Source organism: Mus caroli, chromosome 7 (genome assembly GCF_900094665.2).
Source record: "Mus caroli chromosome 7, CAROLI_EIJ_v1.1, whole genome shotgun sequence".
Lineage (NCBI taxonomy): Eukaryota > Metazoa > Chordata > Mammalia > Rodentia > Muridae > Mus > Mus caroli.
The window spans coordinates 116,280,842-116,295,273 of record NC_034576.1 but is presented as its reverse complement, the minus strand read 5'-3'; the positions used below and the strand labels follow the sequence as shown (position 1 = coordinate 116,295,273).

The 14,432-nt window shown below is 47.7% G+C and overlaps 1 protein-coding gene across 1 annotated transcript in view; it reads right to left on the bottom strand.

Moving 5' to 3' along the window:
- Nucleotides 1-857: 857 nt before the first annotated feature.
- Nucleotides 858-14,432, bottom strand: part of Spon1 (spondin 1) — a 279,250-nt gene continuing 265,675 nt past the window's right edge. Inside the window, exons 8-16 of the mRNA XM_021166919.2 lie at nucleotides 13,317-13,518; nucleotides 12,052-12,192; nucleotides 11,570-11,645; nucleotides 10,454-10,636; nucleotides 9,302-9,472; nucleotides 9,047-9,214; nucleotides 8,088-8,252; nucleotides 5,621-5,884; nucleotides 858-2,436 (exon numbers count right to left, since the gene is read on the bottom strand). Of these exons, the coding sequence (XP_021022578.1) occupies nucleotides 2,273-2,436; nucleotides 5,621-5,884; nucleotides 8,088-8,252; nucleotides 9,047-9,214; nucleotides 9,302-9,472; nucleotides 10,454-10,636; nucleotides 11,570-11,645; nucleotides 12,052-12,192; nucleotides 13,317-13,518 (1,534 nt within the window). The 3' untranslated portion in view covers nucleotides 858-2,272. The remainder of the gene's footprint in view (nucleotides 2,437-5,620; nucleotides 5,885-8,087; nucleotides 8,253-9,046; nucleotides 9,215-9,301; nucleotides 9,473-10,453; nucleotides 10,637-11,569; nucleotides 11,646-12,051; nucleotides 12,193-13,316; nucleotides 13,519-14,432) is intronic.

Genomic DNA, 14,432 nt, shown 5'->3' with positions numbered 1-14,432 from the left:
GCTCAGTGGCTTCAGTAGGTTACCCTCTGATAAAACACATTGGCATGGTGATAGGAAATTGACTCAATATCTGATTGGGAAACATCTTACAATGTGGGTTTGACCAGATTACAACTGGTTTGGGATTGGTGTAAAATATATATACAATTAAAATGTTCTTTGATTGAGTGCACACTACCACGCCTGGCTCTAGTTTTCTTTACGTGGCAAGTGGTTACTCGCCAGAGTGGAAGTCCAATCAGAGTTCATTCATAGTAAGAAAAATTTTTATTTCCAAAATGATTGGCTAGCCAGAAAAGTGACAACCACCTAACTCAAGGCTTTTGGCAGGAAAGATTTGACATTCACAATCTCCCCATTACAAACAGAGCAATATAGTTCATGACGAAAGCATGTTTCTTGTTCTCTTTAGTCAGTTTTCTGGCTTTTAAAAAAGTCTCCAAAACCAAGGTTAAAATTATACCCAAGTGGGACCGGGTGAAAACCCAAGCTGCTAGCGAAGCCTGCCACCATCTGAAGGAACTTAGATTTTCATGGTTTGAGAATAAGTTGACAAGACCACTAGGAGGATGTTGCAGAAGCAGGCAGGGCAGATCCTTTAGCAGAACATTTTGGGGGAGGTGAAAATTCAAGCCTCTCATTTCTTTGTTTTATACTCCTTTGAAGGAGAAAGCAATTCGTTAATCTAAAAATAGCATTGGAAATAATCCAGGCAGCTGAGGGATGTGATGCCAGCGGCCCACCTAGAGGTAACAGAAGCGCCATCTTTTCCTGCAAATGAACTAGGTAGCAACTGGAAAAAGACCCAACTCTCCCACCACTTAATTATCCTAAAAACAAAGACAGACCCAGCGAGATTTTCTTTTTTTTTTTTAATTGAACAGGCTCTCGTGTGTTAAGGAAAATACATATTCAGGGGTTGTACATAGATGTGGCTGGACATATTCTGGTATGTTTAATGCAGATTCTTAAAAGTACTGTATTCATAGCACTGTGTGCATCTTGCCCACAGTATGTATTTGGATGAAGCGGTAATAAACAGACTTGCAAAAGGATGTGGTGGTAGTTTTAACAGATGCATGAGTAAAACCTGCTAATGAGCTCACAGCTGAGATAAACATCCTCTTACTCTTGACTGTTGGTTCTTAGACTCCTGGGTTTAGTGTGCTGCTGATAGCTTGGAAATCAGTGGGAACCCCCGACTTTCCTCTGGACTGTCCATGAGAACCAGGGCCCTGGTCCAGAAGTCAGGCACAGGCATGACTGAATAACCCTTACTTGTAGGTTTGTATCTTAGTCATGGGAATAGTTTGTCTCTCTCTCCTCTAACTATAAAACATCACGACTTTAAAAAACTTTTAAGTAGGGGAGATAGTATTTTTGTTGAGGATTGACTTGGTGGCTCTCTGGCCGACTTATCAGGTAGTTCTCAGAGCTAAAATGTTTTATTCTAAGGAAGATGGGGGAACCTAAAAGGTCTGCATATGTGTAGGAAGATTGTAGGTTGGCTTTGGAACCAGTGTCCAGGAGACTGTCTGCATTGGCTCAGAGAAGGATCTGCTGAGAAAAGGTTAGTGCGTCCGTCCGGCATCCTCGGATAGTTATGGCACCAACAATCAAAACTCAACGGAAATCATGGCTCACAAATAAAGTAGCCATCATCACCTGCTACCCTGGTGGTGTCAGCAAAGCAGTATCAGGAGGTTTGTAACAAACGCCACCCCACCTTAGAGCTTCTCCTTCAGGGCACTGAAGAACCCATGACCCTGGAGACTTACCAAGATACCTAGAGTTGTGCTAAATAAAAAAAAGAGATGGGTAAACAGGTTTCTGTAAGAGTGAGCAGGCCACAGATGAGAGGAGAATCTGTCCTCTGCATTTGATGGCTGTGTCTCCTGCATGCTGCAACCTGGCACCCGAGAACATGGTTGCTTCTCCTTGTGGATGTGGCCAGGGTCTTCACCCTGCTTGACCAGGGGGATGTTCCAGAGGGACACAAGGTGAACCAACACTACTTACTCAGTGTAGGAAGAGGGCCACCTGAGGACAAGGATGCCCCACTTGGCCTGCACTCACCAAGAAGTATTCGGACAGGCTGTCCCTTGGCATCCATAAGACTATTGGGCAAACCACACCGTTAAAAAAAAAAAAAAAAAGAAAGAAAGAAAAAAAACCTAGTGGATACAATTGAAATCATCTTACACAAGCAAAAATCCACCCAACCATTGGTGACTAGAATCTGGAATGCGGCCGTGGGGAGTTGAACCCCCCACTAACAAGGGTGCACGTTGCACGCTCTGATCTCCTTCTTGTCTTTGCAGCTGGTAAACTGGGAGCTTTTGAACCTCTTCTTCACAGTCATGTAGCGCTCTTGGATCCCACCTCCGCACAGTTTGGTGCATTCTGACCAGGCTGTCCACGGGCGCATTCGACAGCCTGAAAGTAAGAGAGCGACTGGTTAGGCCAGCAGAATATGAGCAGCGACTTCCAGCAGGACTGTCCAATGAGTTGTCTTGCCCTTCACCACTCCTCTGTGTAAGGAGTGGTTGAATTCATTAGTGCCTGCTGTCCTCATTAGGGGCTGTTAGCTCATATGTGATGGTTTGCAAAAGCTGTGGCTGTTAGTGCACTGGATCTTTGCCTGTCTAAGGGCAGAGTCTGTTTCCCTGCCCCTTTGAAGCTTGGCTTGGTTTGGCAAATGGGATGTGAGCAGACACCATGCCTGCAAAGCTACTGCTAGGTGTGAGAGCAAGATTGGGTGACCTCACTGGAGAGACCTCGTGGAAAGAGGCCCCAGGAAAGCAGGTGAGGCTGGGGTGCTGTGCCACCCCTACTTGATTGTGGCTGCACAAATGAGACTTGAGTCCAACACAGCTACACCTCAGAAGAGTGAATCCAGGCCAGCTTGCCTCTGAGCAGCAGGCTCACGCTAATACAGGTTTGTTTAAAGCACTGACTTGTAAGCAGGGACCAGCCATAGGGTGGTCCCTGAGCTACTTCATTAGCCTCCCTGCCTGAGTTATTAGCCCACCCAATGGTAAGTAAAATGAGCAATTCTTTTCCTATGAAACATGGACATGCCTTCCTCAAACGAACCTCCTCTGACTCCACAGATGCAGCCTCCTGTTTGCACTTGTCATAGCTTTCCATATATCTCTCCTTTGAACACAGATGCTCGTGACTATTATTAGATACCTGTTTACCACACTGCAGCAGCAGAGTTTCCTGAGAAACTGCTGAGCACATAGCCTTTAACTGATGCCTGCCTGCCTGCCTGCCTGCCTGCCTGCTCACCTGCCTGCCTGCCTGCCCGCCTGCCCGCCCGCCTGCCTGCCTGCCCTCCTGCCTGCCCGCCTGCCTGCCCGCCTGCCTGCCCGCCTGCCTGCCCACCTGCCTGCCTGCCATACTCCCTAAGGAAAGGATCTGTCAACGTAGTCCATCTCTATGCCAGAGAATGAGCTGTCTTTTTGTTTGTTTTGTTTTCCTTATACAGGTTTGTGTGTGTGTGTGTGTGTGTGTGTGTGTGTGTGTGTGTGTGTGTGTATCCTTGGCTGTCCTAGAACTAGCTCTGTAGACTAGGCTGGCCTCTGCCTCCTGAGTGCTTGGGGTTAAAGGCATGCCAGCCAGATGGACTGTCTTTTTCTTTTCTTTTTTAGATTTATTTATTTTATGTATGTGAGTACACTGTAGCTGTCTTCAGACACACCAGAAGAGGGCATTGGATCCCATTACAGATGGTTGTGAGCCACCATGTGGTTGCTGGGACTTGAACTCAGGATGAGCAGCCAGCTCTTAACCACTGAGCCATTTCTCCAGCCCTTAAATGGACTATCTTAAGAGACTTTCACTTTTATATGGCTGCCCTTTTTTGCACCCTGGGAATCCCAAGAACACTTAATGGTGCAATAAGCATTGGATGATCTTAACTCATTCTGTTGGCCTGCCAATCACTGCACCAGCTCATTCCCCAGTGCCATTCCATGTAAGGATTATTATTTTAAAAATTTCTTTGTCGTGGGTGTGGGTGTGGATATGTGGTGTTTTGCCTGTCAAGGCCAGAGGGCATCAAATCCCCTAGGATTTGAGTTACAGAATGTTGTGAGCCATCATGTGCATGCTGGGTGTTCTACATGGGTCCTTTGAAATCATCTCTCTAGCCCACAGATGGTGATTTTTTTTAAGTTATGTTTTCCTGTTTGTTTGTTTATTGTGAATTGACATGTATGTCTGCATGAGGGTGTCAGATCTTTACAAACAGGAGTGAGCTACCATGTGGGTGCCGGGAATTGAACCTGGGTCTTCTGGAAGAGCAGCAAGTGCTTTTAACCACTGAGCCATCTCTCCAGTTCCGGGATGATGGTTTTATATCTCTTATTTATTTGTGCATGAGGGCCTGTTACAGTATGTGTTTATGTTGGTCAGAGAGCCATTTTGCGGAGCTGGTTCTCTTCCAGCATGTGGGTTCCAGAGCCTGAAATCCGGCATGTTTAGGCTTCATCTACTGAGACATCTGCCTGGCTTTTTTTTGGGGGGGGGGGTTCCTATAACTTTTCAAGTTATTCTAGAGAAGGGGGACACATAATTGTCCCCCAGATATAAACAAAACCAGCTTCTGTCTTTGTCTTCTCTAAATTACCTAATTTGGGTCTGTTAAGCTACTCTCAAAAGCACAGACTCAGACCCAACTCCTCTACCATTGGCCACTGACTTTTACACCCAATTCTCTCCTTGTATCCTTCCATATCTGCACCCCTCCTGTTACTTAGTGCATCCTGTGGTGTCTCTGCCTCGGCAGCTGTGATTCCTGGTGAGCTCCTAACAGCTCCCTAAGACACAGTCTGGCTTTCTCTGCTCTGGCATCTCCCGGAACCCTAGTTCATACTGTACCCATTCTCTGGCATCTCCTGGAACTCCAGTTGGTACTGTGCCCATTCTCTGGCATCTCCTGGAACCCCAGTTCATACTGTACCCATTCTCTGGTATCTCCTGGAACCCCAGTTCATACTGTACCCATTCTCTGGCATCTCCTGGAACCCCAGTTGGTACTGTGCCCATTCTCTGGCTTCCTTTGCTCTTGGTTCATTATTATTCTGTTGGAGTGCTAACTGCTTATGTGGCAACCTGAGTCCATATTAGTTTGAAGGAATAAAAATCTAAATGCTAAGCTTTGTGGTTAACATTAAACCAGGAAGCCACCAGGTCAGAGTGGTCTTGTCTCAGCCCTCCCTTTAACGGGATGATTTAATCTGAGGCTTCATGAAAATTTCCCTACCAACCAGGCTCCTCCCAACACATCTGTGCATTGTATTTCCCTTTTCTGCAAAAGCAAATGGGGTTGGTTAGTCACAGCTGATTGTGAGCAAGGTGTTTTGCAAATGAGAAGAAAGAACTGTACAATTTCTAGAGGCTTTTTGCTTGAAAACGGATTTTGACAGCCAATTATCATATCCAATATATATTTTTTTTTTGCTACAAACATTAACCCAATTTCTTCCGTATAAGTTATGCTTTCTTAGTATTTAGGAATTAAAACTTCGGCTGAATAATTCAAGTGCCTCTCTCTTCAGCCCAGAGCTGTCCCGTGTCCTGGAGGCCAGCACAGGCCCGCGGGAAACAGTACCTGGGAACTGCTCTCCATCCGACTCTTCTCTCAGCTGCTCACTCCTCCTGCTCTCTCGGGCCTCCCTCCAGCGCAGCTTCTGGACTGATGGGCTGCGAAGGCATTTCCGGGTGCGGCACTTCTTGCGTTGCACAGTCTCTGGGCAGGGTACACCCCCAAACTGAGGTTCCGTTTGGATTGTCCGGGTTCGAATCATGTGACCTTTCCCACATGACTTGTTACATTCAGACCACTGGGACCACTCGCTGAGTTCACAGTCAATGGCTGGCAAGATACAGACAGGTGTGAGTATATCTATGTCTGAAACAAAATAGTCCAGTATACACTTTTGACCATCTCAACCAGGCAGCCAAGAGCAATAAGCCATTTTCCAGGAGAAACTGCTCTTCAGCAGCAGTGGCGTTATCTAGACCACATTGTAAGCAGTAGGGGCAAGATTGGTGGCAGTCTTCCTACACTCTTCCCGTTCTGACTCCTGTATGACTTGAGAAGGTGACGGGCAACTTAGAAGGTGTTCTCATAGCACCATGGCCTGCCTTGTGTCTTCCTGGAGTAGTCATATCAGCTAGTGGCACTGACTGACCAGCCTCCTGCCCCCATCCCCAGCCTCAGTGACCCTAGATTTCCTCAGGGAAGCTGTAGTGTGGTCTTCAGAGAATGGCCCCCTACTTCGTAGCTTTTGGAGAGAACAAGATAGCAGGTGGTCCCCTACAGGCCCCACACCTAGGACTTTCCCAAACCTTTGCAGCTTTTCTTACTCTGCACCTCGTCTGCATCCTGCATATGACGGTCAGTGTAAAGCACACAGGAGCCTGAGATAGGAAGTGCCACAAAGGATCAAGAGCGGGAGGTGTTTTATGGCTTCTCATAGTAAAAGATAGAGGAAATTCTTACAAAGCCAGCACCTCACAATGTAGGGGGAAACAGCATTGTGGTCTGATTTTTCAGGGTGTGTCCAAGGAGGCAAATGATTCCACACTCCGCTGTTCCTGTAAAGCCTGGACCAGTCTCACTCTTAAGCATTTTCCAGCCTCTCTCCCGGAGGGAGTGTGTCTGCCAAAAGGGGATAATGGCAGCTTTTGAATTAGGCTACAGGGCTTAAATGAGCAGTTTGCTTCCAGCAGTGCCCTGCAGATGCTCATTTCCTGATCTCCTATAATCGACTATGGATATAAAGATTTATTTGAATTGGTGACTTGTCACCATTTGTTAAAAGCTCTAGAGTCCAGTCATAGAGGTAATTGTGAGCTAACTACAGTTAGTAAAAGCTGGAGGCTACTGTTCATTGGCTAGGCCTGCACCTGCTTACACTTGGTGCCAGTAGCTGATTTTAGTCCTCAGAGTAATTTAGAAAGTTTTGCTGCTACACAGACCTGAAAACCGAGGAACAGGGAGAAGCAGTATTGGTAGTTGACTACACAGATTTCAGAGGGAGATTGGGCCACTGTGTTTTTGAGAACCTGGGCTTTTCTTTCCTTCTCTTCTTTTTTCCTTACTGGTCTGTTGGTGTCACTCACTTAATGGGCAGCCTCAGATAAGGGTAAGTACACCGATCACATGGTGCTGGGATAGAACTGAAAGGTTCAAACAATATGAACCAAGCAGTACCCCTAGAGCCCCAGGGCCTAAACCACAACCAAAGAGTACACCAGGAGGGATTCAAGGCTTCAGCTGAATATGTAGCAGAGGATGGCCTTGTGGGACATCCGTGAGAGGAGAGGCCCTGGGCCTTGTGAAGGCTTGATGTCCCAGTGTAGGAGAATGCCAGGACAGGGAAGCAGGAGTAGGTGGGTTAGTGAGCAGGGGGAGGGGAAATGAGGAAAGGGGATAAAATTTGAAATGTAAATAAAATATTTAATAAAAAATGAAAAAATCTATCTTCAATTGAAAAATTAAAAAAAAAAAGAACTGAAAGATTCAGAAAGTTAATGGGTAAGGCAAGCCGGCAGGTAGGGGGCGGGGGGGGGGGAAGGACTGGGGATGACTGACTTGTGCTTCACACTTAATCAGTCTCCCATTCAGACCTCACAGTCACTTTATGTGTTTTGCAGACGACAAGATTGAAGACTTCCTGCCAACACAGATCCAAACTCCACTCTCTGGCAAGTTAGTCTCACTATAGGATCTAACAGTATATATCCTTTTGCATGTGTATGTGTGTGCACAGCATCTCTAAGCCCAAAGATGAGTTCCGGTACTTTCCTCCATTGTTCTCCACTGTATTTACTGAAAAAGGGGTCTCTTGCTGAACCCAGAGATCATTGATTCTGGCTGGTCTAGCCAGCTTGCCCCAGGCTTTTATGTAGGTTCTGGAGATCCAAACCATGGTCCTTATGCTTACACACAAAATGCTTTATCCACTTAGCCATCTCCTCATCTGGCGGTATTAGCAAATAGCTGGTTAGGGGCTCACTGGACCAAGGAACTTTGGAGGAGGGAACGGTGAACTTCCATAACCAGGACTTACGGCATTCTGGCAGCATGCACTTCTCCGCCTGCTCCAGATCCTCGTTACAGTCACCCAGCTCTGCCAGAGACTTGAGCATCCGCTGGCGGGTCCGCATGCCCTTTCCACAGGTCACGCTACAGTCGCTCCACTCGGACCAGGGAGACAGCAAGCACGGGATGGTATCTAGGTCAAGAGCCAAGTTTGGCACTGAGAACAGGCACCTTTTGTTGGGTTTGATCTTAGCCCTACGATTCCCCCACCAGCCACTAGCCACTGGAATAGAATAGAATTAGACCCTGGGTTCAGAGTGAACAGCTTAGAGTAGGAAGTGGCTCTTTGCCGATTGGGCTGGTTACTCTTCTGCATCTCCTGTGGCCCAGCCGGTGGTCATGACCCGATCGATACAGGTGAGGACAATGCATGCAAGGTCTCTCTCAACAGAGGCACCACTGATGATATGGGATCACTAAATTCAATTATAGTCACAATAGGTTTAATGGGGCCTCACTAAAGAATACCGCAGACAGAGATTGGCTCAGTGCTGCAATTTTGCTGGTCTGAACTGAAATCCCTGGAGTGTGTGTGTGCTTGTGTGCACATCGATATACATTTGTGCATAGAGTGGCCAGAGTTGTGCCTTATTACAACTAAGAAGACCATTGTACAATGGTAATATGCTGCATACGGTGCTGTGTGCTTTTAATCTCAGTGCTTTGGTGGCAGAGGCAGGTTGATCTCTGTGAGTTCAAGGCAAGTCTGGTCTATATAGCGAGTCCCAGGCTAGCCAGGGCTTCACAGTGAGACCCTGTATCAACCCCACAAACAAAAAACCAGGAATCGATTAGACTTAGCCAGTGATGTCTTATGTAGATTTACTGCCCCAAGGAAAATGCTTCTATGGAACACGGGTGAATTCTATCCAGGAGCCACCAGTTTGACGCTCCCTACCCAAAGCCTCCCTCCCCATATCCACTCACGGCACTCAGGCATCATGCATTTCTCCGCCTGCGATGTCTCTGCCTTGCACATGGAGCCGTCCGCGGGGCTCATCTTGACCATACGGTGCCTCTTCTTCATACCCATCCCACAGGTGGCACTGCAGTCGTCCCACTCACCCCACTCAGTCACCAGGCAGCTGCTAGGAGCTAGGGAGTCCAAAAGGTTGGAGTTGTGCAGCTGGTGCTGGGATCCACCTGCTTGCCCCACCTACTTCCAGGGCGCCCCCAACTCACAGCACTCCTCGTTGACTGTGCACTTCTCCGTCTCCTCCGTGGGCAGCATGCACACTGAGCCGTCTTCCGGGAACTGCTTCACGTACCTCTCCCGGGACCTCATGCCCATGCCACACGAGACACTACAGGGCGACCAGGTGATCCACTCCGACATGGTACAGGTGGAGCCATCTGTGACACACCAAGCATGCTCAGAGGAGGGGCAGAAAAGAATCTGGGGTCGGTATAAGAGAACTCTGACTCTAGAAGGAGAGGTGTTTACAGAGAGTGTGCCCCAGGTTCAAGCAACAGCCTCAGTGGTTTAGAGCTCTCATTCCTCCTGGGGGAACCTGCCCATACAAAAGGAAGAGGAGGACAGAGATTTCAGCTCTACCACTGGCATTTAGCATCCTAGCTCTAGTCCCTAGAAAGGAGCCTCAGTGCTGACAGTGACTTCTCCCTGTCCCCTTGTAGGCTTGTCTGTAGCAGCGCTTGTTCCCTTACATGGTGCTCTCTCTAGGACACTGATGGCCTGGAGAAGGGACCCTTCTCTCCTTCCTCCATGTCCTGTGCACCGGTTCTTTTCAGACAGGCCGATTAAATAAGATTGTGAGGTGGGACCCCAACCAATGGATAAAAGACATAGCCACCACCTACTTTAGAGTAAAAACCCAACACTCTTCCTGTCTCCTGTGTGTGCGCTCTTCCCTAACACTCTCTGGATTAAGAGTAAAGTTTGCATTGTCCAGACACCAGGCAGAGCAGTGGTTTTTTGGGGGAAGGGGGAGGGGCTGTGGAGACTTTGGGAAGCAGGCCTATCTTGGGAAAGTGCATTATTCTCCCACACCATGACGTTCTATGAAGTACATGGGGCAAGCAACCACTGGCTAAATCCTCTAAAGACCAATAAGTCCTTTCCCCCAGTGTTTTAACAGGTGGTCTGGTCGAGGTGACATAAAAGTAGCATGAGGGAAGAATCCAGTTGGTGTTGGAATTCTGTTATCAGATGATGGGCTGTGTATTCTGAGGCCTCAAGATACTGTAGGAGGCACCCATTCTGGCTGGACGTCATTGACAATGATGCGACTCTAAAAGGGTGTAAGGGAGCCATGTTGCCAGGAAGCCCTCCCTCCTCAGTCCTCTCCAGCTGGCCTGGAGTGTCTGTCTCCTGACCTTCATCGCTGCAGCCTGGGCCCATGCAGGGCTGGAAGTCCTGGGTGTCAGGACAGGGGACACTGAGGTCCAGCTGTGCCTTCAGCATGCGCTGCCGCATCCTCTTGCCCTTTTCACAAGTGGAAGAGCTGCAGGCCGACCATGGGGACCAGTTGGAGTAGATGCAGGTTTCAGGGGTGTCATCTGCAAAGAGTGTTTGACATGTTCTCCCTGGGAACCTGTGGAACCTATGACTGGCTCTTTGCATAGAGGCCCATCGGTGTGTTCCAGGGATGAGAGCAGACATCCTTTTCCTTTGAAAATGACGTTCTAACATCCTGCTGGTAAATACCTAATGAATAGCGACCATTCTCTCCCTGTAAGGACCGTTTGCATGTGTGCATGTTCTGGTCACTGCCTTGTCCTTGGCAAACATTGTTTTCATGCATGTATGTACTTCATAGGCAGTCTTAGAAAGCTCACGAATTTTTTGCAACCTCATTGGCTCCACCCACTGGTGTCAGTTCACTGAGCGAGTGCCCTGTGCTGGCATCCTTAAGAATCTTACTTAACTAAGCCTACTGATCCTCATTTTCTCGGAGGCAGCCTCTGTTATGAACATTTCTTAGTCAAGGGAAGAGAGGTAGGAAAGTTGGCTTGTCAGGGTTATAAACAGTAACAAAGTCTAGGATCTGTGGGGAAACTTAAATTCAAGCCAAGGCTCTGCCTCTTTCTCTTGACTGTAGTACCTGGACTCCTGTCCTCCATGAGGGGTAGATGAACTGTCATGGAAGAACAAGCATCAAAGCAGCAAGTGATCTGGAAGCTACAAAACCTACCAAATGCCATCTTTACTGCCACGATAGACAGCTAATGTTAAGTAGTTATTTTAACATCACTCCTTCACCAGGTGGCTGACACTTGGCGCCTAATGTTGGCCTTGGATTTTAGCCTTTTTCTTTTAGGCTGCTGGAGATGGAAACCAGGGCATGGTCCATGTTAAGCACATGCTAAGACACCAGCACCTCCCCCCCACCCCCCGCAGGCCCCCCAGTCCTGGTTGTTTCAAAGACCATGTCAGAGGCTACTGGTCACATCAGTTTGTATTGCCACCTGCAACAAAGGAGAACAACATACCTTCATCTTTCTCTTCTGGAGCCAGGTCGGCTACAATATCATCCACGTTGTCAGGTACAATGTTGCACTGTTCTCCCTGCAAGAGGAATGGAGAGTGCACATTCCAGAAAGGAGGATGGGCAAGGGAGAGATAGAATAGGTAAATCTTGGCACAAAACCCTGCAATGGCAGATTTCTGGGCCAACATTTACACCTTAAATGGGGTGGGGGGAAAGCAAGAAAAAAAGCACTGATTAAACAGACATCCTGACCATGGCAGACATTAGCAATTGACTGTAGAACTCAGGATAAACTTGATCAAATCATTCATCTGATCCTGGCTTCACTCTGAGTTGCTTTTACAAATTTACATCTAAAAGATAATTTTTATGCTTGAACCCTCGGGAGGCCCAGAAATCCCACACCCAGAGGTGCTTCCTGCCCTCTGGAGACCCCGGTGATTCTAGAAAGGTGTCTAGGCACATTAGCCCTCCTCATGGTACCTTCCGGGCAATTCTCTCGATGACGACTCTGGCCACTTGTGTGATGGACCCACCTTCTGGGTCATAGAAAGGACTCTGAGGATGATCCAGACTAGTCAGGGGTCGGATTTTTTCCTGAGGAATTGTGGGCTTGTTTGGTGACTGCAGGAATAAAACAGACAACGTGGGAAATACAATGTGAAAACTTCAAAGCAATTGGTTATTGAACAAAAACTCTAATAGGACCTTGCATGCCCTCCCTCTGTGTGTGTGTGTGTGTGTTCTGGGCATCGAACATGGAGCCTCGCTCTGATTGAATTTATAAAATGTAACTGTATTTACAGAATTCCACTTGTGCGGATCCTGTGCTTAGAAATCCATAAATCTATGCTTAGAATCTTTCACAGCACCAAAAGTTTGTGCCCAGCCGGAGGAGCCAAGTTCCAACGAGGTCATCCAAGCTTAGAAATGGCTGAGCCAGCTTGACCTGGATCCAAGGCTTTTTCTGCTGGGCCAGGCAGCAAACTGTTCCCGTGTTGGGTCAGATGTGAGTCACACTGCCTCTGATGACTGTGCAGCTCAGCCATTGCTGTGGGAATCCAGACTATAGACAGAATGGAGTGCGGCAGGCTTGAAAACTTATTTACCAGTCAGCCATTGCAGCACGCACCTGTGGGGGATGGCGAGTCGGATGCTAGTCTGAGCTCCACAGTGAAACATGTCTAAAGCAAAACCAAAACAAGGCCTGGGTTCTGGGGACTTGACTCAGCTCCTCCGGCTTGCCTGGCAAGAACTTCACTGACTTCTCTGTCTCCCTATCCATCCCCTGCTAGTTTTCTGATGGCTCCAGACTTTAAAAGAACATTTATTTAAAATAAAAATATTTATTTATTTTACATGTTTAAGGTTTTTGTTTTTTTGTTTTTGTTTTTCCCTGTGTGCATGTATGTACACCACCTGTGTGCCTAGTACCCGGTTTGCAGAGGGCATTAGATCCTCCAGTTAGAACTGGAGTTACAAATGTTTGTTAGCTGCCTTGCAAGGCCTGGGGACTGAATTAATCCTCACCAACAGCAAGTGCTCTTAACCACGTAGCTACTTCTTAGGCCTTGTGATAGCTTCAGTACCAACTATGCAGTTGAGAACAATGGTGGCCACCCTACTAGACAAGGGATTTCTAGGATATAGCTGAGTCACACGCACCTCTGTGCCCAGGACACCTAGAACATGGCAGAGCAGGAAGGGTTGCTGAGGGAGTTTGCCTTCCACTGTGGGCACACACTTACCTCATAGGTCACGCCGCTGTCAGTGCCAGCATCCCAGGGAATCAGGTCCTGTACTACTTTCTGGACCCAGCCACACTCCTTGGTGCACAGATCCTCTGCAGATAGGCCCACGTTCCAGTCCGGACTGGGGCCCATCATGGTGAGGAAGGACATTAAGTGGCGTGTCCTGTCCACTGAGAATTCAGCTGAGGGTGCTGCTCTCCTAGAAACCAAATAAAGAGGCTGTCACATTTGGGAAGGGCTGCACACACTAGGTGGGACTAGGTGGCATGGCCATGGCTGGAAATGGAGAGGAGTGGGGAGAATGCAGATTGGTTCCTCAAGCATCCTCGGTTTCCTTGTGTCTCTTCTGAGCCTACCTGGTGGACTAAGATGGAGAAAGTGTCACTCTTACACTGTCCGTTTAAAAAAACTTCTATAGCATTTCCTTGGTTGGTTCACTTGCCCAGGTGTAGACTGGCTCATCACTGCACTGTAAAGCTCTGGGAAATCAGGTTTTCGTGTGTGCTGCATACACAGTTTTACTTCCAACGTATAGAACAACATCTGGCACAGAGTACTCAGTACACATATCTGAAGGAAAGAACAAATAATTCTAGTGTGTGTATGTGTGTGTGTATGTATATATGTATATGTGTGTGTGCAAGTGTGTAAGTGTGTTTGTGCATGTGCGTTTGCATATGTGTGTCCAGCCATGTGGGACGTGAGATGAACTTTACAAACAGTTAGCTGCTCACTGAGGTCCCAAGGCATAACTACATTTCATCTTTACAACAGAAGGTAGGGATTATTGATCCTGTCTTCTTTAAGAGGGCCATGGAACTGATCCAAAGTCACAATGTTAAGGCACAGAACGGAACAGAGACAATGACCCACACAAACATGTATTCAAAGACAATATTCTTTCCAACATCAACTCCTAAATTCTCCTCCTGCCTACTCTACTGAGATCTCCAGAGTACCATTGCGGTGAGGTCTTCCCATGCCTTTTGTCTGTTTCCCTTCAGAGACCAGCCAAGGTGAGGTCTTGCCTGGCACCAGGGCATACCCATCTGGTTGCCCTGGTTACCAGTTGAGTTGGCAAGCAGGGCACCTCTGGCTGAATGTTCCAACCAC